The sequence below is a fragment of the Chroicocephalus ridibundus genome, chromosome 23, assembly GCF_963924245.1.
Source record: "Chroicocephalus ridibundus chromosome 23, bChrRid1.1, whole genome shotgun sequence".
Taxonomy (NCBI): domain Eukaryota; kingdom Metazoa; phylum Chordata; class Aves; order Charadriiformes; family Laridae; genus Chroicocephalus; species Chroicocephalus ridibundus.
In genome coordinates this window covers 4,585,883-4,610,585 of record NC_086306.1, presented here as the reverse complement: position 1 = coordinate 4,610,585, position 24,703 = coordinate 4,585,883, and the positions used below count along the sequence as shown (strand labels likewise).

Below are 24,703 nucleotides of genomic sequence, written 5' to 3'. Positions count from 1 at the left end.
TCCCTGCTCCATGCCGAGGAAGCAGCATGGAGGTGGTGGGATGTGGGGAACCCCCCCCAGGGACCAGTGTTGGCCCTGGGCACCGCTGCAGCATGGGAGGGGGCCAGTGCGTGGCTACCAGCGCATCCCCACGGTGGGGGCAGGAGGCTGCGTGTCGTGGGGGGGAAGGCATCGCCCAAGGGTCTGCCATCATGGAACCAAATCCTCCCGGGGGGAGGGCGGGGAGGCACCAATTGCCCGTGCGGAGCGGAGCGGGGGCTGCACTTGCCCCTTGGCTCTTGCCCCCCCACCCCTCGCCTCATCCCATCTTAACCCCCATTCCATTTTACCTCCCCCATCCCATCTTACACCTCCCCATCCCATCTTACACCTCCCTACCCCCAATCTTACCCCATCCCATCTTACTTTTACCCCCCCCATCCCATTCTACCCCTCCCACCCTATCCCATCTTACCCCTGTCCCATCCTACCCCCCCATCCCATCTTACCCACCCCATCCAATCCTTCCCCCATCCCATCTTACGCCTCCCTACCTTCTATCTTACCCCGCCGCCATATCAAATCTTACCCCCCACCCCATTTTACCCCCCCACCCTGTCCCATCTTACCCCTCATCCCATCTTATCCCTGTCCTACCCCATTCTACTTCACTCCCATCCCACTTTATGCCTCCCTAACCTCTATTTTACCCCCCCACCCCATAAAATCTTACTCCTACCCCATTTTACCCCCCCCACTCTATCCTATCTTACCCCCATCCCATCTCATGCCTCCCTACCTTCTATCTTACCCCCCCCCGTCCCATGAAATCTTACTCCCATCCCATTTTATCCTCCCCGCTTTATTCCATTTTACCCTGCATCCCATCATATCCCTGTCCTATCCCATCCTATCTTACCCCCATCCCGTCTTATGCCTCCCTACCCCCTATCTTACCCCCCCCCACCATGAAATCTTACACCGGCCCCATTTTACCCCTGTCCTACCCCATCCCATTTTACCCCCCCCGCCCCAGCTCCTGCCCCGGCCACGCCCCCTTCCTGCCTGGGCCACGCCCCCTCGCCGGTCGCTGTCCGCGGTGCTGAACTCTACCCTCCCGCGCGGGAATTGGGCCCCGCCGCGCGGGGCGTGGCCACCGAGCTGCCCAATAAGAGGGCGCGGCGGCGGGGGTGGGCGGGGCCGCGCCTGCGCAGTGCGTCGGCGGCGGCGTGCTCGGCGCTGCGGGCCGTCGCCTCGACGGGGCGGCCATGGAGCCTCTCCGGCCCTTCCGCCTCCCCGGCCCCGGTCCCGCTCACCCGGGCAGGCTGCGGGGGCTCCCGGGACAAGCCCAGCGCCTGCCCCGGCCCGGCCCTCCGGAGTCCCGGCCCGCCGTGGCGCCTCTCTCTGCCCTGCTGTGCAGCCTAGGCCTGGGCGAGCGGCCCTGCCCCTCGCTGGAGGCCGGGGACTGGCCCCTCGGTAGGTGGCTGTGCCCGGGATGGCGGGGGGGTGGCAGCGAGGCCCGGTCTGGCCCCCCACCACCCACCATGCCCTCTCCTTCCCACAGGCCGCGGCACCATGGTGGAGGCTCTGGCGCAGCCCAGCCCAGCGGTGGAGGAGGAGGAGGGGGCGGCGGCAGCACTCCCCACGCGCGGGCGGTGAGTCCCCCTCTGTCTGTCCCCCCCCCAACACCTTGGCCTCAAGTCTTTCTGACGGTTTAATGGCTGACTCGGGTGGTGGTGGGCCGGGGGATGCTCTGTAAGTGACACCATTGTTGTGACCGAGCCACCTGTGCCACCTCCTGTTCCAAAATTCGGTGTTTTGAGCGTCTCCGGGCAGGGAGCACCCACTGTGTGTGGGGCACAAGCAGGGGGACCTGGCTGCTGGAGGGGGGGGATTGCTGAGGGATGCCCTAGGGGGTGGTAGGGATGGCCGTCACAGGGGGTTTGCAGCCAGGATACCACCGGCGTGTCCCCAGCGTGCTGGGACTCACCTCTGCCTGCTCCGGGGACGCAGGATCCTGTGGCGAGGCAGAGGGGACATGCTGCCTGCTCCCCCCGGGAGACAAGCCGCCGTGCCATCCCACGGGAAGCCCTGCATTGCCGCTGCACCCACCCTGCACCCGCCGGGACCCCGGCCCTCCCTGCCACCTGCGCCCACCCCAGGGACCCCCCCGGCTGCCGGCAGACCGTAAGTGAAGTGTCAGCGAGCCCCGGCCCCACATGTTGGGGTCCCAGCTCTCCATACTGCCTCTGCTCTGTCTCTCCTAGGGCACCGGTGGCTAAGGGAACTGCCTTAGCCTTGGGGCTGAACTTGGTTAAAATCCACTGCCAGAACGAAGCCGTCTACCAGTACCATGTCACCTTCAGGTATCGGCGTGGGCACGGTGGGCCGGGCCCCCCCGCAGCCCCTCGAAGGGTGGGTGCCCCTTGGCAGAGCCCTCCCTGTCTCTCCGTCCCTCCATCCATTCCAGTAGCCGCTAGATGGAGCGTCCCGCGCGGCCACGGGGCTGCGGACAGAGCTGCAGCGGGGCAGCAAAGCAAACGAACCCCCGGCTTTTCCTCCTCGTGGGGTTGTTGGGGTCCTGAGTGGAGTCTCGTTGGGGGGCAGAGCGGGGGTTAAAGGACCGAGGACTTGCCAGCGGTGGCAGGTGATGCGTCCCCGTCTCCCGCAGCCCCGAGGTGGAGTGCAGGAGCGCCCGCTTTGCCATGCTGAAGCAGCACCGGGCAGTGACGGGGGACGTGACCGCCTTCGACGGCACCATCCTCTACCTGCCCATCATGCTCCCCCAGGTAAGGGGCGATGCGATCTGCACCAGGGTGGGGTTGTTCTGGCTGGTCTGGGGGCGTGGGGATGCCCAACCCGCCCCCCGCCCCGGGTCTCCAGCCCATGTGCTGGGTAGGAGAGCATCCCCCCCGCCCCGGCTAACGCACCGTGTCGCCCCGCAGCCCGTCAGTCTGAAGGCTCAGCGGAGGAGCGACGGGGAGGAGATCACCATCACCATCCAGATAACCAAAGTCCTCGAGCCCAGCTCGGATCTCTGCATCCCCTTTTACAATGTGGTTTTCCGGAGGTGAGGAACAGTGGAGACCCTCCCCGAGCTCCAGGGAAAAAGACCCTCCTCCTCCTCCTCCCTCCAAGCCTGAGCCCATCCTTGCTTTTATTTGCCTTCCCTAGGGTGATGAGAATCTTAGATATGAATCTGGTTGGGAGAAACTTCTTTGAACCTGCCCAGGCCACCGTAATACAGCATTACAGGTGGGTGCTGGACGTGGTTTTCTCCTGCCGCTCACTTGGGTGCGAGACAGGGACGTCCCTGTTGCCCCGGCAGTAGCGCAAGGCTGGAAATTCGGAAGCCTTTGCCAGGTCAGCTCTCTTGGCCGGCTCTGGTTAACCTGACCTCAGAAGCGCCTGTTTTCTGCAGTGCAATTCAGGGGTTATTAGCTGAAAGCTGGCAGCCAGCTGGGAAATAAATCCTCTGTGTTTTGAGTGCTCCTTGGCGAGCGGGATGGCTGCCCGGTCCCTCTGGCAGCGCCGTGCAGGCGGCTCCGGTTTTAACCCGGGCGCCGTCGGGCATCTTTTCTCCTCGTCGCAGGCTGCAGATTTGGCCGGGATACTCCGTCAGCATCCGGAAGAAGGACGGCGGCCTCTTCCTCTTGGTCGATCCCATCCACAAAGTCATCCGCAGCGATTCTGTTCTGAACTTCATGTAAGGGGGGGGGGGGGGGGGGGAAGAAACAGAGGAGCCCCGTGGAGTTTTGGGGATGAGGGTGGCTTTCCAGCAGCCGTGTCCAGGGCTGTCTCTCAGCGAGGGCAATGCTGGCTACGATCACCGGGCTCGTGGCCACTGGTGCTGTTTGGCAAAAGGCGTTTGATTTTGGGGGGAGCGTGGGCAGGGAGCATCACCCTGAGCCTCTCCTCCTCCCTCTCTCCCGGCCGCAGGCACACCATCTACAAGCAAAGCCTCAGCAGCTTCCAGGACGAGTGCACCAAGCAGCTGGTGGGCAACGTGGTCATCACCCGCTACAACAACCGCACTTACCGCGTCGACGACATCGACTGGAACAAGACCCCGAGGGACAGTTTCACCCTGCTTAGCGGCGAGGAGATCACCTTCGTGGAGTACTACAGGTAGCAGTGGTCCACGGAGCATCCTTTGGGATGAGCATCTGTGGGGAAGGGCTTGATGCCCGGCTCTGACCGAGGGTGGCTGAGCAGGAGCGCGAATGTCTCGCCTGATGCCACCTCCCTGCTGTTTGCCCAGCAAAGCCTACGGCATCACCATCAGGGAGCTGGACCAGCCGCTGCTCATCCACAGGCCCAGGGAAAAACAGACACCGGAGGGGAAGGTGAGCCGATCGCAGAGAGCCGCGGGGGGGAGATTGAGACCCGCGGTCTTTTCTCGCCTCCTCCAGCCCCTGACCTACCTGTCGCCGGGAGGGCAGGGCCTTGCAGCCCCCTCGGGGGGCTGACGGTGCCTGTCCCCCTCCCTGTAGCGTCGTCTGGACATGGTGCTGCTCGTGCCGGAGCTCACCTTCATGACCGGGATCCCCGACACAAAGAAGGACAGTCGAATGCTGAAGGTCGGAGCACGCCTACGTCTGGTGATCCCCGCTCCCCTGAGCCGGCGCTTGCCCAGTTTGGAGAGCTGAGCCCTGGCCAGGCGCTGCTTGGGGAGCCCCCCCGCCATCACACCCGGGGGCTCCCCAACCTCTCTCCTCCCGTGCCCGCCCGCTGCAGGACGTGATGCGGGAGATGCTGCAGAGCCCCAGGCAGCACTACGTGCGGCTCACCAGCCTCCTGCGCAGGATCAAGGACAGCCCGGAGGCCTCGGGGGAGCTGATGCGCTGGGGGCTCACCCTGGACCCAGACATCCACAGGGTAAGGGGCTGCGGTGGGGGGTCCGTCCCCCCCGGGAATTCAGGCAATGGCCGCACCGCGGCGGCACCGGAGCTACCGTGTGTTTCTGCTCCTTTCAGACCCAGGGCCGAATCCTGCCCGCGGAGAGGATCAACCTGCGGCACAGCTCCTTCCTGCCCGCCGAGGACCTGAGCTGGAACAAGGAGGTCACGCGAGAAGCTTCCATCTCGGCGGTGAGCCCACGGCTCGGAACCTCGCAACAACATCCCCTTGTTTGAAAACTGGGATGGGTTTTCTTAGTGCTGGCATCCCGTCTGCCCCGCTCCCGCCTGAGCTTGTTCGAGCTAAAACCCTTCCCTTATTTATGTTGGCTTTGTGCGTCAGCCTGGTTTTCCTAAGGAGGTTAGAGGTACGCGGCCGCGGCGTCTGCTTTCCCACCTCCTCCTGGGGTGGCTGAAGGCTTCCAGACTGCAGCAATCGGATGTTGTGTGCCCTTTAGGTTCCTCTTGGGCTCTTTTTCCCCTCTCCCAAATTTCCCGCTGTGCTGCAGGGCTGGGAGCTGCGTGTTTTGGCAGCCGTGGCCCCGAGGCAAGGGCTGTCCTGGCCTCCCCGTCCTAGATCGCCATGAATTACTGGCTGCTGGTCTACCCGAAGCGCCTGCAGGACCTGGCGAAGGATCTGGTGGCGGCCATGGAGAGCGTCTGCGGCCCCATCGGCATGCACGTCAGCCGGCCCGCCTTGGTGGAGCTGAAGGATGACCGCATCGAGACCTACGCCAAGACCATCCGAAGCGTTTTGGGCAGCGAGGTGAGGGGGGGGGGGGGGAGCTGGGAGCGGGGGATATAGCGCAGGTTAGGACAGGCCGTGCCGCCGCTGGGTCTCCTTGGGTGCTCCTGCATCTGATGCTCCTGCGTCGCCCTCCCCGCAGGACAAGGTGCAGCTTCTCCTGTGCATCATCTCCAGCAGCCGGGAGGACTTGTACGGGGCCATCAAGAAGCTGTGCTGCGTGCAGTCCCCGGTGCCCTCCCAGGTAGGTAAGGGACTCGGCAAAACGGGACCACCGGCACGCTGGGGGCATCTCCAGCCTCGGTTTTCCCTGGTTTTGTTTTTTTTTTTTCCCCGCCCCCTGCCCCACCAGGTCATCAACGCACAATCCCTCATGGGCCAGGCGGGCAAGATGAGGAGCGTGGTCCAGAAAGTCCTGCTGCAGATGAACTGCAAGCTGGGCGGCGAGCTCTGGGGGGTGGACATCCCCCTGGTAAGGCAAGCGAGACACGCGTGCCGTGAGTTTGCGAGCTCCGGGGGCCGGGGTGGGGGGCGGGGGTGTGTAAACTGGTGCGGTCACGGGCTTCCGTGTGGGGGATGCGGGTGAGCCATCTGTGGAATTGGGGTTGGCGTCTCTGTTTTGTGCGTACAATGTCCTTCGCAGCCGGAGGGATCCCGGCAGGCCAGCCCGGAGCTGTCTGACTTATCCCTAACTCCCACCTGCCTTTTTACCCCCCCAACCCCCACCAAGAAACAGCTGATGGTCATCGGCATGGACGTCTACCACGGCCACAGCAAAGGGATGCGCTCCGTCATCGGCTTCGTGGCCAGCATGAATCAGTACGTGGTACCCCACAGTGCGGGGGGGGGGTGGTGTGTAAAAGCGGTTTTCCTTCTGTTCTTCCCTGGGAATGCGGAGGGGTCCCGCACCGGCATCGCCGCTGCCTCCCCTTTGCTGGGAAAGGGGCGAAGCCGGTGTGTTTATGTTGGACGCGGTGGTGGCCTTCAGCGCTCTCTCGGTGCCGGGAAAGGTGCCGCGAGCGCCCAGCCCGGGGTGGGTTTCGCTTGCGCAACGTCTGGGTGGACTTTGGCTGGAGAAAGGGGGTGCCTGACGCTCGTCCCCTCCTGTCCCCAGCGTCCTCACCAAGTGGTACTCCAGGGTGGTCTTCCAGATGCCCCACCAGGAGATCGCCGACAGCCTGCGGCTCTGCCTGGCCGATGCCCTCCAGCATTTCCACGAGGTGAGGCCAAAATGGGGGGGAAAAAAAACAAAAAATCCCTCCCGCCGTTTAACGTCGCCTCCAAACAAGGGGAAAAAACACCCCAAACCTCTCGGTGGGGGAGAGCAAACATCCTCGGCAGCCTTTGGACTGGACGCGGCGCCCCGGGGAAGCTCACCTTTATCTGGGGAACGTGCGAACGTGCCTGGAGGATTAGTTTGCACTGGGGGAAGTGCCACGTTAACGCCTCCGCTCCCGTCGTCGGCGTGGAACTGCTGAGCCCTGTCCTTTCGCCGCACGTCCCCAGCGTGAGAAAAGCAGCGTGCGATGGGGCAGGGACCGGCTGCTCTCGGGATTTTCCCATCACTTCGGCGGGCGCTGTAAAAAAAAAAAAAAAAAAACAAAAAACCCCACAAAAAAACACCCCTGAAAAGGGGAAGTTTGGTGGTCCCGTGGGCAGGATTAGCACGAAACGCTGCTTCTCTCGGCCCTGCCAGCCCTTCTGAAACCCGCTTTAAAACGCGTTTGTCGGTTCTGAGCATAATCAGGGGGTTTTCTGCAAAGCCGGCGGGCGATGGGTTGAATTCGCAGGCTGTAAAACCGCTGTATTATCCACCCTGGACACCCCGTGGGTGACCAGCGCCCCGCTTCTTGCCAGGGTGGGCATCTCCCCCTTGCCAGCCAGTCCTATACGTGGTGTTGGGGGGGGGAAAAAACCAAAACAGCGACTTCTTCCAATTTCCGCTCGCCCAGATGAACCACTGCTTGCCCAAGAAGATTGTGGTGTACAGGGACGGCGTGTCCGACAGCCAGCTCGACACCGTGCTCAAGTACGAGATCCCCCAGATGCAGAAGTGCTTCGACACCTTCGAGAACTACGAGCCCAGCATGGTGGTCGTGGTGGTGCAGAAGCAGATCAGCACCAATTTCTACGCCCTGAGGGCAGAGCAGTTCGCCTCCCCTCCTCCGGGAACGGTCATCGACCACACCATCACCAGTTCGGACTGGTGAGTGCCGGGGGCGGCAGCGCCGGCTGCTCGCGGGGAGAGCTGCGTGGGGTGGAAAACACCCCCTTGTGCATTAAAAAAAACCCAAAAAACAAAAAAACAACAAAAAAAACAACCCCCAAAATAAACTGGCGTGCCGCAAAACCTTGCCCTTCCTTCCCTCTCAGGCAGGATTTCTTTTTGTTGGCCCATTGCTCCCGCCAAGGCTGCAGCATCCCCACGCGCTACATCTGCGTGCTGAACACGGCCAACCTCAGCTACGAGCACCTGCAGAGGTAAGGGCAGGCTTTTTGCTGTCTCCTGCAGCGTGGGGACCCACGTCTGACACCTCCCGCCCCCAAAATCTGGTTTTATGTCACAAAGCGGTCCCCCGGAGCTGGCGGGGAGGGCAGCAGGGACTGGGCTGAGCCTGCTCTTGGTACTGGGTTAGCTGGGAGGACTCGATAGCGGACGAGGGGGAGGATGGCATCTGTCTCGCCTCCTCTCCGGGCCAGAACTAATTGCAAAGGTGATAAAGGAGAATCTGTGTCACACGGCGGTGGCCTGGGTGGCCTTGAAGGAGAGCTGCGGCGGGTTCAAACGCGGCTCAAACAGTCCTTGGGTAATTAATGCAATCAGCCGCTATCGGCGCCCAGGCAGCACCTGACCTTTAATTCCTGTCATCGGGAAGAAAAACACCCCCGGGAGCAGAGCGAGCCGTAACGGCTTCCCGCTGCCGTAGGGAGCAGGATCCGATCCCCAAACCTCGACGCCACAAGCTGGGAATGCTGGGGAGCACTCACACACCCCACCCCCCCCCCCGCCCCTTCTCTCGCTGTCCCCAGGTTGACTTTCAAGCTCTGTCACCTCTACTGGAACTGGCCGGGCACCGTCCGGGTCCCCGCGCCCTGCAAATACGCGCACAAGCTGGCCTTCCTCTCGGGACAGGTCCTGCACCACGAGCCCGGCGCCCAGCTCTGCGACAAGCTCTTCTTCCTATAACCGGGGGCGGGGAAAAAAACCCCATTTTGGGGGGTTTGGCTCCCCCAGCCGCTGCCGTTAAAGTCTCCCGCGAGAGGCGCTTTCTTCCCTGAAGTATGGGTTGGGTTTTTTTATTTATTTATTTATTCTTTAATTTGAATTCTGGTTTCTTGGGTTCGTTTTTATTGGTTTTAAAAGGATGCTCGGAAGGGCGCCGGGGCGATGGCCTCTCGGGCTTTATCTCCGTAGGAATGAACCCGCGGCAAAACCTCGTTTGCCGCGGGGCCGCCAGCCTCTGCCCGCTGGTTTCCAGTCCTCCCAGTAAAGGGGTTTGAGTAAATGAGCCCCGCAGCGGAGGCTGCAGCTCATCCCTGCGCATCCCCCCGCCCCAGGGGAGTTTTGGATGCAAAACTCAATGATTTTTGGGATTTATTTGCTCCCCCCACAATCTCTCGCATTGCCATTGAGGCAGTTTAGAATTTGCCTTTGTTTTTCCGAGCTCCTGTTGAACAAACCCAGCTCCGGTTCAGCTGCTTGTCACTGGTTTTCCGAGGGGAAACCGTTATTATTTTTAATTTTTTGTTATTCTGTGGGGCTGGTAGGAGAGCAGGTCCCTATCCCAAGGGAAAAGCGTGTGTTTGAGTTTTCAGCTATTTCAGGTGTTTCTTTGCTGGGGTCAAGAGATGTTGGAGACCTTTGTGTTTAAAATTGTCGGGGGGCTGCGAGAGCATCCCCCAAATCACCTGCATTTCGCCTCGTGCCTCCCACCCCCTGCCTTGTGCCAACACCAGCAGGGATTGGGGGTACAGCGGGAGCCTCCTCCCAGCCTCTCCCTTCCCTTTTAATGCAAAAAAAGTTGAAAATATTTAATAACTTTTTTTTCCCTGTAACTAGTTTTCAATTAACTTCAATAAAAGTGTTGCTGGCAGCTGCTCGTCTCGGCTGCGGGGTGGGCGAAGGGGCTGGGTGCTCTTTCCCGGGGGGAGAGGGGACAGGGAGGGGGACGCAGCAGTGACACGATGCTGTCACTGGAGCCCGTCACCGCGTCCCCTGCGCCCTGGGTTAATCATTCACCCTCGCCACTCGCCGATAGCAGCTTTTATCCCCTTTTATTTGCCGGCCCCGGCGGACTTTGGCAGCCTTCGCCCAGCCTGGGTGGGTGCTTCGGTGTGGGGTGAAGCTTGGCCCCGAGCGGCTGGGGGGGTCTTGGGGCTCTGATGGGGGGCTCAACCCCCCTGGGAGCCCCTCCAGTCCCTTCCAGGGGGGTCCCTGGGGGGCTGTGTCCCCTCAGATGGGGTCTGTTTGGTTCTCTGTCCCCTTGGGAGGGGTCTGAGGGGTGCCCTGTGCCCCCAAGGGGTGTCTGAGGGGGTCTGTGCAGTGCCCTGTACCCCTGAGGGATGGCCAGGGGGGTCTATGGGGTGCTCTGTTCCCCCGGGGGGGGTCGGGGTCTGAGGGGTGCGCTGTGCCCCCAGGGATGCCGGGGGGGGGAGGGTCTGTGCAGTGCTGTATACCCCCAAGAGGAGGGCAGGGGGTCTATGGGGTGCCCCATCCTCCCTGGGAGGGGTCTGTGGGATGCACCATGCCCCCAAAGAATCCTTGGAGGGGTCTGAGGGCTGCCCCATACCCCTGAGGGGTGTTTGGGGGGGTCTGTGAGATGCCCCGTGTCCCCAGGGGTGCCTGGGTGGGGGGTCTGTTCAGTGGCATATAGCCGGGGGGGTGGTGGCTCTGTGGGGTGCTCTGTCCCCCCGGGAGGGGTCCGCGGGCTGCCCAGTGCCCCCGAGGGGTATTTGGGGGGCTCCGTGGGGCGCCCTGTGCCCACCACGGGTGTTTGAGGGGGTCCGTGGGGTGCTCGGTGCCCGCAAGGGCGTCCGTGCCGTGCCGTCCGCCCCCGAGGGGTGTCCCGGGTGCCGCCGGGGGGGGTCCGCGGGGAGCCCCGTGCCCCCGAGGGGTGTTTAGGGGGATCGTTGGGGCGCCCCGTGCCCACCATGGGTTTTCGGGGGGGTCCGCGGGGTGCTCGGTGCCCCCTAGAGGTGTTTGGGGGGGTCGGCGGGGTGCCCGCTGCCCGCTGCCCCTCCGGCCGGTGCCCGGCGCTGCGCAGCCGTGGGCGGGGCGGGGCCGGGGGGGTGGGACCAGGCGTGACGCCGGCCAATGGGAGCGCTCCCCGTACCGCCGGCCGAGCCTGCGCCCTGCGGGACCGGGAGCGGGAGGTGGCGGCGGCGGCGGCAGCAGCAGCAGCAGCAGCAGCGGGAGGTAGGGCCGGGATGGGATGGGATGGGATGGGGTTAAGGGATGGGATGGGATGGGATGGGGAGCGGGCAGGGAACCGGCTGCGGGGCCGGGGCACGGCGGGGACGGCGGCGGGGGGACCGGGCTAAGGCGGGCCCCGAGCCCCGGGATGGGGATGGGGATGGGGGGATGGATGCAGGGATCGGCCGTGGGGTTTGGGGCCGGTCGCAGGGCCTGGGGGCAGCTATGGGGCTCTCTTTGCGGCTGCCCGTGGGCCTGGGGTCAGGTGAGGGTGCAGGCAGTGGTGGGCTGTGGGGCGAAGGACCCGTCTGTGGGGCAGAGGATCCGACTGTGGGTCGGAGGACGCCAAATGTGGGTCGGAGGACCCTGTCCATAGGGTAGAGACCTCGTCTGTGGGGCAGAGGACCCGTCTATGGCCAAAGGACCCTGGCTACAGGGCAGAAGACCCCATCTATGGGGTGGAGGACCCAGCTATGGGGTCTGGGACCCGTCTGTGGGGTCTGGCGCCACTGGTGCAAGCTCTGGGTCTGGGCTGGGGCTGGGGCAGGGGGAGAAGGGTCCAGGGTGTGGGATGGGGGCTGGCGTGGGGATGGGGCAGGGACTGGGGGTGTCAGTGGGGCAGGACGGGGGGGCTGGGGGGGCCCCTGTGGGGTGCGAGAGCCAAGGGGGCACCTGGGCAGACGGTTTTGCTGCCTGCCTGCCCACACCAGGGCCTGTGGGCAGGGATTTGGAGGAAATTAGGGGCCAAGGAGGCAGTTTAGGGGGGTGAAGGGGGACGGGCTGTCATCCCTCTGGGATGCGGACGTGCCCCGGGGCATGGAAACCCTCCCTGCCCGCAGGCAGATCCTGCCTTCGCCGCCGGACACGTGGAGCGGCTTTTGCTCCGGAAGGAGGTGGGGATTGCTGGCTGCAAACCGCCCTGGCGAGAGGCTGGGGTGCAGATCTGGGGGGGGTTTGGGGGGGTCCCTCCTACCCCTCTTCAGTGGGCATCGCTCCCGGGCACATCCTGTGGGACATCCCCTCCCCGGCGCGGAGGTTCGTTCCCTCTGCCCAGTCCCAGCACGGCAGCGAGCGATAAAATAGGTCAGGCGGTGGGACGTGCGCGGCACCGCGGCTCCACGGGCCACCCCAGCGGGTCCCGTGGCCAGCGAGAGGACGCCCTTGAAGGTAGGGGGCTTTGGGGGGGGTCCCGCTCAGCGGGCGATGGAGAGACGGCAGCAGGGGTTTGTGTCCCCAGGGTATTTGCTGCAGCTTCCCCTTTCCCTCTGGGATGGGGGGGTTTGGATGTGTTTGGCACCCTCCTGCCTTGCCCAGGGCTCCCCGATAACATTTGGGAGGGTCCATGAGCTCCGGGCTTGTCCTCTTTGAGCCCTTTTCTTCCCGAGAGGCGGCTTTTCCACCTCATTTCTGCCTTAAAACAGCAATTCAAAGCGTGTGATTCAAACCCCTGCCCGGCTCTGCCTGCAAACTGCTTCCTGCCTTTTGTTTGGCAGCTGGGGAAAAGTTGAGGTCCGGTTTTCCACCCTGGCTGTGCCCGGCTCAACCCAGTTTTGGGGAGAAACCGGGGGGAAAGGGTTATTTCGGCGCTGGAGAGGGGCTGTGTGCCTTGGCACGGGATAATCAATGTGTTCCGGGCGGGATGGCCGCCGGCAGGGCTGGGGATGTGGGGAGCGCTCAGCACTCGGTTGGAATGGAGAGGGGGGGAAAAGGCAGCCAACGTCCCTGTCCCGGGATGTGGCGCTGCCTTTGCCACCGTGGGCTGCGCGCCAGCCCCTGTGTACCTTGTGGGAGTCACCGGCCACCCAGGTGTCTCACGTGGCCACCTGGGCTAGTTGCTGCTCCTGTGGCAGGGGAGAACCCCTCTGGAAGGGTGGATTTGGCTAGGGGGGAGGCAGAGGAAGGTGCCCGGCTCTCGCTGGGGGTTGCTGAAGAGGCAGAAGTGCCTCAGGTACCCCCCCTGGAGCAGGGGGAGCACCTTGCTCCCCCCTTTTGGGAGGAGAGGGGTTAAGCCAAAGCATCCCAGATAAGCCCTGGCAGGAGGAGGCTAAAACCTCCAAGGCCTGCGCTCTCCCGGAGAACAAAGCTCGCAAAGTGGTGGTAAGCTTGTAAAACCTGTGGGAATGTGGGCACCTTCGGAGGGGGAACGGGGGTCCTGAGGGGGGGGAACGGGGTCCTGGAGGGGGAATGGGGTTCCTGCCGGGCTTGGCCTCGCCGCCCCGGGCAGCACCGTGCCTGGCAAACCCGGCTCAAGGTTATTTTCAGAACAATTGGTTGGCCGGGCTTCAAAAATGTCTTGGGCTTGTTTTTTTGGAGGAGCCCGAAATCTGGAAGCTGTCAGCACGGGACGAGCGTGGCGTGGTGCCGGGGCGGCAAGTCCCGTGCCAGGGCTGGATGGGGCCCCCGGCCATAACGGTGGAGGAAGCCATCCCCGGGGCTGCAAACCGGGAAGGGGAAACCATGAGGCAACGTGTCCCCGAGCCCCCGGGCTGGGAAGGGGACGGCTGCTGGGCGCACGGAGGAGGCGGATAGTGAATTATTTTCTGTTTGCCCTTGTGAATCCCAAATTTCCCATCCACCTTTCGGTGAAGCTTTTCCAGGAAGGCAGCCCGGGCCCCGCTCCAGCCTCTTGGGTGCAGCCCAAGGTGGACGTGCGGGTCGTGCTTGGCCTCCCACCCTCGCTCCAAACCCCTTCTTTTGCACCCAAACGCATGCTGGCGGGCAAAGCCCGGCTCCCCCCGCTCTCTGCCACCCCGCTTTTATCGATTCCGGCTCGTATGAAAGGAGCGGAAAGGGCAAGGATTGATTCTACGCAAATACTATAAAGGCATCTGCGGTTACGGCTGTTATTGTTATTGCCGTAGTTAAAATATAACCCAATGAAAATGCCACCTCTGGCCCCTGGGCTCCCATGTTCTCCGAATGCTGGCGTGGGTGGGCAGAGGTCCCCGAGGGGTGTGCGTCCTAGCCCCGGTGGCACAAGGGTGACCTGATGTGGCGTTAGTGTGGCCGGGGGCCGGTGCGTGGCTTCCTTACCCCACGGAGGGCCAAATCCGGCAGCTGGCGTTGGGAGTAACTGCACCGGGGTTTTCTGGGCAGGATCCCCATCGCAGCCCTTGCCTGTTTTCCGACCGCTGGCCGCTCTTCCTAAGGGATCCCAAGGCACTGCAGAGCCCCTGGGAGCCGTGTCCCGGCAGCCCCCCACCCCTCGGCACACGGCTGCGGTGAGCGAGGTGCTGGGGGTTTGGCGCAGGGTGCAGGAGAAGCAGCCAGTCTTGTTACTGCTTGTTGAAAAGATGTCGAATTCCCTCTCTTTGGGATCTGGGTGCTCTCAGCACTGCGCAAAGCTGTGCCCCCCCCCAGCCTGCGGCTCCCTGGGGAAGAAATCTGCCATCTCCTGACGGAGCTGTGGGGTGGAAGAGCGGTGTTCGGAGCCGCTGGGGATGGTAAAGCTGATGGCAGTGCTTGGCTTCTCTTCCAGCATCCCCGAGACACCATGATCCCCAGCGCAGGCCCCTGGGGCTGCTGCCTGCTCCTGCTGCTCTGCCTTCTCCCCTGCCCGCGGGTCTGGGCAGGCAGGGATGCCACGGCACCGGGGCTCTCCGCAGCCTCCTTCCTGCAGGATCTCCTCCAGCGCTACGGAGAGAGCGAAACTCTCAGCCTGAAGCAGCTCAAGGCCCTGCTGAACCGCCTGGACGTGGGAGTGGGACACGCCAACGTCTCCCAGGGGCCGCAGCAGCGGGTGAACCTCTCGCGGGTAAGGCAGGAGCTCTGCAGAGCCCCCAAATCCTCTTTGCAGAGCTGCGGGGGGGTCTCAAGGCATGTGTCTCTCCCTTCCCTTCCCCAGTGCTTCAGCTCCGTCGAGCTTTTTGCCATCCACAACCTGAGCGAGGGCTCTGCCGTGGGGCACAGCGAGTTCAAGGAGTTTTGCCCCACCATCCTGCAGCAGCTGGAGTCCGGGGCGTGCGCCTCCGAGAACCTGGAAAACGAGGAAAATGAGCAGACGGAGGAGAGCAGACCCAGTTCGGCTGAAGGTAAGCGGGAAACGAGGGGGCACAAGCACTGCCTGGCCCTGGGCACGGAGCTCGGGGACCTGAGACACCCCAGGACCTGCGGAACAGCCGCAGAGAGGAGCGAAGGCAGTTTGCCTACAGCAGCCGGGATTCCTGACGGGTTTTTCTCCGTGTGGTTTGTGTCGTGGGCTCGCAGCGTGTTTTTTCCCCCGATTGCACGTGCCGCAGGTCAGAGCTGTGCCTGCGGCACAGCTCTCTGGGATAGCTGGATGATGGGGACCTTGCTGTGAGTCCCCATGGGTGGGAGGGGGTGGCCCCACTGACCTGCAGCCACCAGCGGATGCTAAATAAAATTCCAGACATCCAGGTCCTGATGATGCCCAAGGTCTTGGATCGGCTACCCTGAGCGCAGCGCTGGCTTTTCCCATGCTGCGAGGCCGGGGTTGGCTTGGGAAAACCTCTTCCAAGTAACCTGGTGGCTTCGTTTCCACCTGCCCTGCAACAAAAATGATGGTTTGTGTCGCAGTTGAAGCGTCCGGAGCAAAGGGAGAGACACTCTGGCACAGCGGGGGCGTAGACCCGGAGCCAGCCTTTTCCGCCTGCCCGGATCTGGGGTCTCGGGGTCCTCCCCGTCTCCCCACGCCGAGAGCCTCGGTAATGTCTGGCCCTCGTTTCTTCTCGTTCCGCAGTGTGGGGCTTTGGTTTTCTCAGTGTGTCAATGATTAACGTGGCCTCCCTGCTCGGAGTCTTCATCGTACCGTGTACCGAGAAAGCCTTTTTCAGCCGGGTCCTCACGTTTTTCATCGCGCTCTCCATCGGCACGCTGCTCTCTAACGCGCTCTTCCAGCTCATCCCAGAGGTGCGGTAGAAAGTCCCTGCCTCTCTCCCGTCTCCGAGGGCAGCTCTCCGAGCGCCCTCTCTGCCTCCAACCCTGCCGAATCGAACCGATCCCTCCGTCACCCGAGGCTGAGGGCTTGTCTCACGGGCTCCACAGGGCTTTTCTCATCCCTCCGAGCACCAGGAAACCCTCTGGAGTGCGCAGGCAGCGCGGGGAGGCTGTGCCCTCCAGCCCTGCCGGTCCTTGCAAGGCTGCTGGCCAGGTCTGAGGTCCGGGAAGGTGCTGGGAGAAGCCGTTTGCTCCTGCTCCATGGGCTGTGTCTGCTTCGCAAGGGGGTTTCTCCCTCGGGAGGGATGTGCTCAGCCTTAATTTGGGCAGAGCTGCTTCACTCCGATGCTGCTGAGATGTGGCAGCGCTCGTGGCGTGAGCCACACAGAAAGACGTGCGAGGCAGAGAAAATATCAGTGTAAAAGCACAGAAAACAGCCCAGAGAAGCACCAGCTTCCTCCCCAGTCAGCCAGCTCTTACAAATGTTTTAATTGCCTTTTTCCGCCCCCCGCTCTGATTTACAAGGCCGATGTTCCCACAAGGATTTGTGCTTATGTGAGGTTTCCTGGTGCTCTGATGGACCCGACAGATACATCGCAAATTAATTGTGTTGTAATTGCACAGTTCTGGAGTTGAACGCATACAGCCACGTGCTCTCGGATTGGACACCTTTGAAACGCGCGTGCTTCACGGAGCCCTTCCCCATCTCCTGGGGAGGAGACGAGCTGGATCCGAGCTCCTGCACATCCAGCCTTAAAACTCTGCATTTGAGGTGCAGCCTTCTCTCTTTGCTGCCGCTGGGTTTTGCCTCCTGGCGTTGCCTGCTCCGCTCTTGGGCAGCAAATGCCTCATCCGTGTTGGCAGTGGGATGTTTTTTCAAGGCTCCTTTTCAACTCCAGAACTGTGATTTTTTTTTTTTTATTTGCCAAACGTAAAGACCAAGCGCCTCTATTTTCCTGATCTGCCAGGAATTGAAATGCCTTACGTACGCTCCACCCTCGCCGTCAGTCGGAGCATCCCAGCGTGGCTTGCAGGGACCGGCTGCATCTCTCCGGGCTGCGGGGCGAGGATGGAGCGTACGAGATGCTCGGGGGGACCTCGGCGCTCTGTGGCACTGGAAGGGCTGCCCGATGTCCTGCAGGGGCTCGGGGAGCGGAGCTGGGGTGCTGGCTCCGAAACAGCCTGGCCGCCAAAACTCAGCTCCATCTAAAAAGAGAGAAAAGAGAGCTAAAAGCTTAAAGAGAGCTGCTTGCTCCAAAGGAGGGCTCCTCTCACGGTCATTTGGAGCGAGCTCCACGGTGGGGTGTCCCTCCAACCCTTCCCAAATTGCCGTTCCCAGAGCCACGCAGCACCAGGTTCGCCCCTCTTGAACCAATGCCAGATGAACAAGCAATCACTAATGAATGTCCTCTTCTCTCTCCCCCCCCTCTCTCTCCCTCCCTCCCTCCTCTCTCTTTCCTTTCGGCGTGGATTCCTTCCCCTCCCTCCCCTTCCCCACGTTGATCTCCTTTCCCTCCTACAACCTCCCCCTCGTCCCATTCCCCCCCCGGGGTGGGTTTTGGCACGCACGCCGCAGTCTGGGGTTACGGTTTCCTCTGCGTCACCGTCATCTCCCTCTGCTCGCTGGTGGGAGCCAGCGTGGTGCCCTTCATGAAGAAGACCTTTTACAAGCGGCTGCTCCTCTACTTCATAGCTCTGGCGATTGGAACTCTCTACTCCAACGCCCTCTTCCAGCTCATTCCAGAGGTAGGGTGAGGACCGTCCGGTCTGTCCTTTTCTCTCTCTCGGGGGCTGTTTCTCTCTCTCTGGGCGCTCGCTGGCTGGAGAAGGGGAAGGCGGCGTCGGAGGGGAGCCGAGAGTGAGGTACAGAGGCTGGAAGCCCTCAGGACTGCGGCCAGAGCTGGCGTTTCACCCCTCTTTGGAAGGGAATTGCTCCAGAGAGACCTCTGCTCTGCTTCATGCAGAGAAACGCTATTTTATTGCCCTTTCTAGCCCTGCTGGCAGGTCGCTTTTCTGCCGAGAGAGGCTTTCTAAGCCTGCTTTTAGCATCCCTGCCCCAGTGCGGGGTGGTGGATCCAATGCGTTGGGGCACAGCCGGCTCAGCTGGGGGAGAGAGGGAGATTAAAAGTGCACAAAGGCATTTTCTGAGCCTGCCCCCAAAGCAGCCGCTGCTTAGAGAGAGGTCAGAAAGCGGCAGCATTGCCCCAGAGGTGCCAGGGCAAAGGCAGACAAAGGACACTGCCGGAGTCTGTCCCTCAGTCCTGTCACTCGCCCCCTTTTGCCTGCAGGCGTTTGGATTCAACCCTCAAGAAGATTATTACGTTTCCAAATCTGCTGTGGTGTTTGGGGGCTTCTACCTCTTCTTCTTCACGGAGAAGGTCTTGAAGATGCTCCTGAAGCAGAACGACCAGGTGAGGCTGAGCAGGGGCTGCTCGGGTGGCAAACAGGAGAAAAGGCCGGGGTGAATTCGCCCGTGAATGTCCCCTGTCCCGCAGCATCACCACGGGCACAGCCACTATGGCCCTGAGACTCTGCCATCCAAGAAGGACCAAGAGGACGGCGTCACCGAGAAGCTGCAGAATGGGGACCTGGACCACATGATCCCGCACATAACCAGCGAGCTGGAGTGCAAGACCCCCTCCGGGGACGAGAAAGTTGTGGTGGGCTCCCTCTCCGTCCAGGTTAGTGCCTCTTCCCGCTGGGTTGCAGCTGGGCACGTGGAAAAAAAATAGTCTGTTAACGGAAAACGAGCAGTTTTGAAGCCCATTGCATCTCCCTGAAAATCCTCCATGGGTGGTGGAAAGCAAACGGCTTGGGTCAAGCCTTGTGTGGGTTTAATGCATGGAGGGGTGGGTTCTGCTGGGTGGTGGAGGAAGCGGCAACCCCCCACCCCGAGACGGGCTGGGTGCTGAGCCCCTGCCATCGGGATGCCATTGCAGGACCTGCAGGCTTCCCAGAGCGCGTGTTACTGGCTGAAGGAGGTGCGGTACTCCGACATCGGCACGCTGGCGTGGATGATCACCCTCAGCGACGGCCTCCACAACTTCATCGACGGGTTGGCCATCGGGGCCTCCTTCACCGTCTCAGTCTTCCAAGGGATCAGCACCTCCGTGGCCATCCTCTGCGAGGAGTTCCCGCACGAGCTGGGTACGTGAATTCTCGGAAAAAGATACTGAGAGAGCTCTCTGGGATCTGCCTCTCTTTAAGGCTAAACCTGCCGCTTCCCTGGTCCTACCCGTTATTTCTCGAGAGAAAGCCAAATGTGGGGTGGAATAAACAAAGAGTAATGATGGAGGGGGGACGGCGAGGCTGTAAACTACACTGAGTAATCGCCGCTCTAAAAATAACGAGGTAATATGATGTCTGAGATTTAAATTTAGATGGAGACATCTGAAGAAAAAAAAACAACCCAACACCTCCTTGCTTTGGGAGGGGGAAGGCGGGCAGCGGTTTGGGTTGGAATGTCCGAATTTATGCGCAGGCAGGGCCAGGAGCTGGCAGGGAGGCAGCTGGTGTGGCCAGTGCTCGGCGCCAGCGGCTACGGGGAGCCCATGCTTGACCTCGCGCAAAAGCAAGCGATGAATATGAATATCGAAGTGCTGTCCTGATGCTGCTGCTTGGTGACAGCCTCCTCCATCCTCATCCTCCCCGTTCTCTCGCACAGGGGACTTTGTCATCCTGCTGAACGCCGGCATGACCATCCGCCAAGCGCTCTTCTTCAACTTCATCTCCGCCTGCTGCTGCTACGTGGGCTTGGCCTTCGGGATTGTGGCCGGTAGCCACTTCTCTGCCAACTGGATCTTCGCTCTGGCCGGAGGGATGTTTCTGTACATCGCGCTGGCTGACATGGTAAATTCTGAGCCCGGGGGGGGATGCCGCCGGGTGCATGGTCAGGACCTTGCCAGGGTTTTTTGCCTGGCTGGAAGAGCCTGGAGGCAAGGCAGGCACGGAGAGCACAGGGGGATGTTTGCTCTGTCCCCCTGCCCCACGCAGATGCTGCCTGTAGTGGCCAGAGTTCATCTCCACTTGGCTTTGCCTGGTCTGGTGGCGCGGTGACCTGGCTGAGCGCCCTGGCATAGGTGGCGAATACTTGCCGCGATGGTGGCACGGGGTGGGAAGCAGCGTGCATGGCTGGGAAGGACAGAGCGGCTCCTGTCGCTGAGCCCTGCCATCGCTCTCTTTCTTCCCTCACAGTTCCCCGAAATGAATGAGGTCAGCCGGGAGGACGAGCAGAACGGCAGCACGCTGATCACCTTTGCCATCCAGAACGCGGGGCTGCTGACGGGGTTCGGCATCATGGTGCTGCTCACCATGTACTCTGGCCAGATCCAGATAGGGTAGGACCAGCCCGACTCGCAGTCCTGATCGTTTTTCCAGGGTGGTTTTTTTTTGGGGGGGGGAAGGGGTATTTCTTTTTTTTTTTTTTTTTTTTTCTTTCCTTTTCCTGCTGCAAGCATATGACGGTACCTGTGCGGGCACTGACTTCACACTACAGAAGAAGAGGCATTGCTTTTAAAGCTGTTCCACAGACTTCATTTTATTTTGGTTTAAAGCTGAGGGGAGCTTCATCCCCTTTGCTGTAGGACCGAACTGACCAGAGGATCTCTTTCCAGTGTCATATCCCTTCTCTTCTCTCTCCTGATGTCTCCTGGGGAAGGATGGAGTTGGGAGACAGGAGCTCCTCTAGCCTGTGTTGCTCCCCTCCTTGTGCTCGGAGCGGTGCGATGGGACGTGACGCTCTCCTGACCCCTTTGCGGGGGGTGTGTGATGGGGACAGACTGGGACAGACCCTTCTCGGAGAGTTATCCACCAGCCAGTCCTCGGAGCTGTGCTGCTCTCCAAGCACAGAGGGCTGCCGAGGAAGAGGAGGCTCGAGGAGCACAGCTCATGATTTGAGCATCATCCTCGCTGTCTTCATAAACATGTCTCCGCAGCCACGACTGGTTTTGCTCCCTTTCTGCCTTGGCAGCCCAGACGATGCCCTGGGAAGAGCAGGGTGAAGAGAGTTGTGGTTGTTTTGTTGGGTTTTTTTGTTGGTTTTTTTTTTTTTTTTTTTTTTTTTTAAAAAAGCACATTCTGGGCGTCAGTGCTCAGAACAGAGGACACCAAACCGCACTTCGTGCGGGTGGGACTGACGCATGGGCTGCATGGGGATGCCCTTACCTCCCGTAGGTCCCTGGTGCTTTATGGGGGGGGGAAAAAAACCCCTTTTCCTTCCATGAGGGCAGCCGTGCGGCAATGCTGGTGAGAAGGGCACAAGGGCAGAGCTGGGATGGTGAGCCCCTGCCTTGCCATGGGCTCCCGAGCCTGGGGATCGGTCCTTACGCTGTTATCAAGCTCACGCCGACACCTGGGGACAGACACCGGTTTTTAAACACTGATGCTGCTGAGTTGCTGAGGTTCAGGGTGGGGTGGGGGGGGGCTGTTTTTTTTAAAAAAGAAAAATAGACTTGTGAACCTCTTTAGGTTGTGCATTCCCAGCCTTAGGGAGTAGCCAGAGGAAGGGTGTGACAGGCACTTCACAGCTCTGCTTCTGGGCTGGCTTTCCCCAGATTCACTAGGTGAATTGACTTATTATCATATTGATAATGTTGCCCACCCCGCCCGTGTCGCTTGAGGTCCCCCTGTGCCCCCTTCTCCCTCCCCCGGAAAAAAAACCTTATCCCGCGCCCGGTAGCGGTGAGGTTGTGGCCACGCTGATAAGCGGAGCTGGTTTAGGCGGCTTACCCTCGTGGGTATGGCACTGGATGGGGATGAAGGAGTGGTGCTTTGAGAAGGGCTTTGGTGGACGTGCTGGGGATGGCTTGTCACTGAGCGTCTTCCTTCGCCTGTGCAGGTGGCCGTGGGTGCGTGTGACGGGATGACGGCCATCCTGCCACCTTGCCTTGCTTCTGCTCGGCACTGGGGAGCTGAGGCTCCCCACACCTTCCTTTCCACCCCTGTTGGAAAGCGAAGCGGAGGGTGCGCCGAGTCGTCTTCCTGCCCATCTAAGCGAGAGAAGGGACCTCAGCCCTTGGCAGAGCCCTTGGCAGGCTCCGCACTGTCCCTGGTCGTGCCCTGGTTTGATCGCTGGCTGCCCGTACCTCACTGTAGTTCCTAATTTGCCTTAGTTAGGTACCAGCTGGATGACGTTCCTCTTAGGCTCCTAACAGTTGTCCCTGAGGCTGTGGGTCTCTGCCTGTTGAGATGTGGCACAGCCATCTCGACATCTCCGCTCGCGGTGGCTTTGGCTAGGCCAGGCATTGACTTTGTCCCCTTGGCACCCAGGAGGCTGTTGGCTTTGTCCCGCACCCAAAAGGTTAAAATATCAATGTGTTGAGGAGCAGGGAGCCTTTTTGGGAGCACCCTTCAACCCAGAGGTACCACTTTGTCTTCGGGCCACTGGCTGGCGATGCCTTCGGGGAGAGATGGGCTCTGCTTTATCCCGTGCAGTGTCTCTTGTTCATGTGGATGGACGGTCATCGTAAGTCACTCTTCCCTCTGTGGCTGGTCCGTGGGACGCAGCCGCCTCCAAGCAGCGTGGTCTGTCCTGGCTCGGGCACCTCTGCAGCACCTCGCGGTGGTTACCCATGCTTGGGGCTGCTGCTGTTTTTCAGTAGTCGGGAGGAAAACGGTATTGGAAACTCCCTTTCCCCGCTCGAGAGAGCTGCAGGCCCATCTGACCGACTTGATGTGGAAAAACTGAGTCCTTCGAATTGGCATATGTGCCCCTCTCTTCTCTCTCTCAAGGAAGTATTTGGAAAACGCCGTATCGCTGGCGCCTTTCCACGGGGCAGAGGGCAGCACGGCACTGCCAGGGCTGAGTCGTGGCTGACAGGAGCCGTTCAGCCGTGCACAGATGGAAAAGACCTTGCGTTGGAGGCAAAGCGGGGGGAAAATCTTGTTGTCCGTCCCTTGGGGACGGCAAGGCGCTTGCAGACTGTGCCTGGGAGGTCCCTGAGGGCTGCAAAGGTGGCAAGGATTGAGGCTTGGCTTCCTCGGAGTCGGTCCGGGCCCCATGGCACACAGCGGGGATCCTGAGTCCGTCGTCTTCTCATTTCGAGTTTAACCCTGTTTCTTGCCGACTGAGTCAACGCTGAGAAATCTGCAAATCAGAGATTTGGGCAAAACCCCTCGGAGAAATAAGGCTTCTCGCAGAGAGGGACCCTCCCTCTGCCGAAGGACTGGTGGGGGGGAGCTCCCATCCCTGGCTCGGGCTGGTACCCGCCGTCGGGGAAGGGATGGGGCAGGCGGGAGGACGAGGAGGGAAAACGACCCAAATCAAGCTTGGTTTTGGATTTTTTTTTTCATCCATGTTTCCCTTCCGTGTCCGGTTCGCAGCTCAAGTTCCATCTCAGTATTTCAATAACTCAGGTGTTGTAAGAGATACGCGTCGAAACAAAGAACATAACTTATGTCACGTGAATTGTAAAGTTATTTGTAAAATTCCATAAATAAAATATATTCTGTAATGACGGAGCGTTGCAAGCGTGCTCTAGCGGTAGAAACCTCCCCCTGGTCAGAGCTGGCTGGGATGTGAAGGGGTGGGAGCTCCACTGGTTGAGGATTTTTCCAAGGGGAAGGGTTTGAGGCAGGCTGGAAGGGCTGGGTGATGCAATCCCGCTTTTCCAGCCCCAATTTCCAGGGCTGTGCAGTGCGGCGCGGCCGACGGAAGATGGCACTGACATTCCCCCCCCCTCCCAGCCGCCCCCAGCCTGCCCGCGTGGCACGGCGCTCCAAGAATTGCCTTTAGGGTTGAAAAGCCCTTTTTAAATTTTTTTTTTTTAAATTTTTTTTTTATTATTATTTTTTTAAATGTATTTCCAAGCATTGAGGTTTGGCTGGAGGGAAGATGAGGTTTCAGAGCCGGTCTGCAGGGTGTTATATTCCTCTCCAGCTCGCACGAGGGAGCCTGACTGGGAGCAGCGTTATTTGTGTCCTTGCTTCTCCACCCTGCATTAGGGGAAGGAAAGAGGAGGGGAAAAAAAAAAAAAAAAAGCAGCATACTTTGCTTTTCTACTTCACTTTTTTTGCCTTTTTATATACCATTACCCTCAAGCTGCCAGCTCCGAGGGGCGAGCGCAATTTTTAGAAACCCTGCTTGCAGCTAAAGAAAACAGATCTTGAAATTCTGTGGTGGTTTTTAAAAATAAATGCTATTCTAAGGAAGAAAGGTCACAGTGTGCATCTGACTTGCTCTCTCTCCTCCTCAGTGCTTCCAGAGGCGCTGTCGGGCAGCAGCGCTCCTGGCCTATGCCTCAAGGCTTCAGACGGGCCATTTTTTGCTGCAAAATCCCCAAGTTTTGATGAACGACTGCGACCTCGGTTACCCACCTCAGCAGACAAATTAAACCCACCAAGCCGCACTGGCTGGGCTCCCCCTCAGACAAACTCAAGCCCTTCTTGCTGTTTGTAGTGGGGGTGTTAACGCTCCTCTCTGCCTCCCCATATGCCACAAGCTGTCTGAACGCTGCCTGATTTCCCAATCTGCGCTGCCACAGAGTGGCGTGGAGCTTTATTTTTACCTACTTTCCTACCCTCCCCACTCCTCTCCTGGCCCTAAGGGGAGGCCATGGCAGAAGGGTGGGAAGGGGCCTTCGCGGCCCCTCTCCTCACAAGCCTCCCGCCATCTTGCCGCCCCCCCTTCCCCGTCGCCTAGCAACACCCCCTTCCCCTTCAAGATGGCGGCAGGAAGGGGCTGAGGACCCCCCCACGTGACGCGGGGCGCAGGCGCGGAGGGGCGGGGCGGGCGCGCAGGGGCGCCTGCGCAGTGAGGGAAAGGGGGGGGGCTGA

The 24,703-nt window shown here is 60.8% G+C and overlaps 2 protein-coding genes across 5 annotated transcripts; both read left to right on the top strand.

The window, feature by feature from the left end:
- The first annotated feature begins 1,247 nt into the window (after positions 1 to 1,247).
- PIWIL2 (piwi like RNA-mediated gene silencing 2) lies at positions 1,248 to 9,707 on the top strand. The gene is made up of 21 exons (XM_063358919.1): positions 1,248 to 1,455; positions 1,544 to 1,634; positions 1,993 to 2,166; positions 2,247 to 2,345; positions 2,651 to 2,768; positions 2,925 to 3,049; positions 3,154 to 3,234; positions 3,572 to 3,685; positions 3,919 to 4,107; positions 4,241 to 4,325; positions 4,473 to 4,559; positions 4,717 to 4,857; positions 4,956 to 5,069; positions 5,455 to 5,643; positions 5,765 to 5,866; positions 5,975 to 6,094; positions 6,353 to 6,441; positions 6,737 to 6,842; positions 7,575 to 7,828; positions 7,996 to 8,103; positions 8,653 to 9,707. The coding sequence occupies exons 1-21, from the start codon at positions 1,248 to 1,250 to the stop codon at positions 8,807 to 8,809; spliced, it is 2,751 nt and encodes a 916-aa protein (XP_063214989.1). The 3' UTR covers positions 8,810 to 9,707.
- Positions 9,708 to 11,849: 2,142 nt separating this feature from the next.
- On the top strand, positions 11,850 to 20,987 carry SLC39A14 (solute carrier family 39 member 14). 4 transcript variants are annotated; one of them, XM_063358693.1, is made up of 9 exons: positions 11,850 to 11,928; positions 14,514 to 14,789; positions 14,880 to 15,066; positions 17,508 to 17,677; positions 18,220 to 18,342; positions 18,427 to 18,612; positions 18,871 to 19,078; positions 19,596 to 19,780; positions 20,126 to 20,987. In XM_063358693.1, exons 2-9 carry the CDS (start codon positions 14,529 to 14,531, stop codon positions 20,270 to 20,272), a joined length of 1,467 nt encoding a protein of 488 aa, XP_063214763.1. In that variant the 5' UTR covers positions 11,850 to 11,928; positions 14,514 to 14,528; the 3' UTR covers positions 20,273 to 20,987. The 4 variants fall into 4 exon arrangements, with proteins under 4 accessions (XP_063214763.1, XP_063214760.1, XP_063214761.1 ...); XM_063358690.1 differs by lacking the exon at positions 11,850 to 11,928 and adding an exon at positions 11,987 to 12,202; XM_063358691.1 differs by lacking the exons at positions 11,850 to 11,928; positions 17,508 to 17,677 and adding exons at positions 11,987 to 12,202; positions 15,735 to 15,904.
- The last annotated feature ends 3,716 nt before the right edge of the window (positions 20,988 to 24,703 follow it).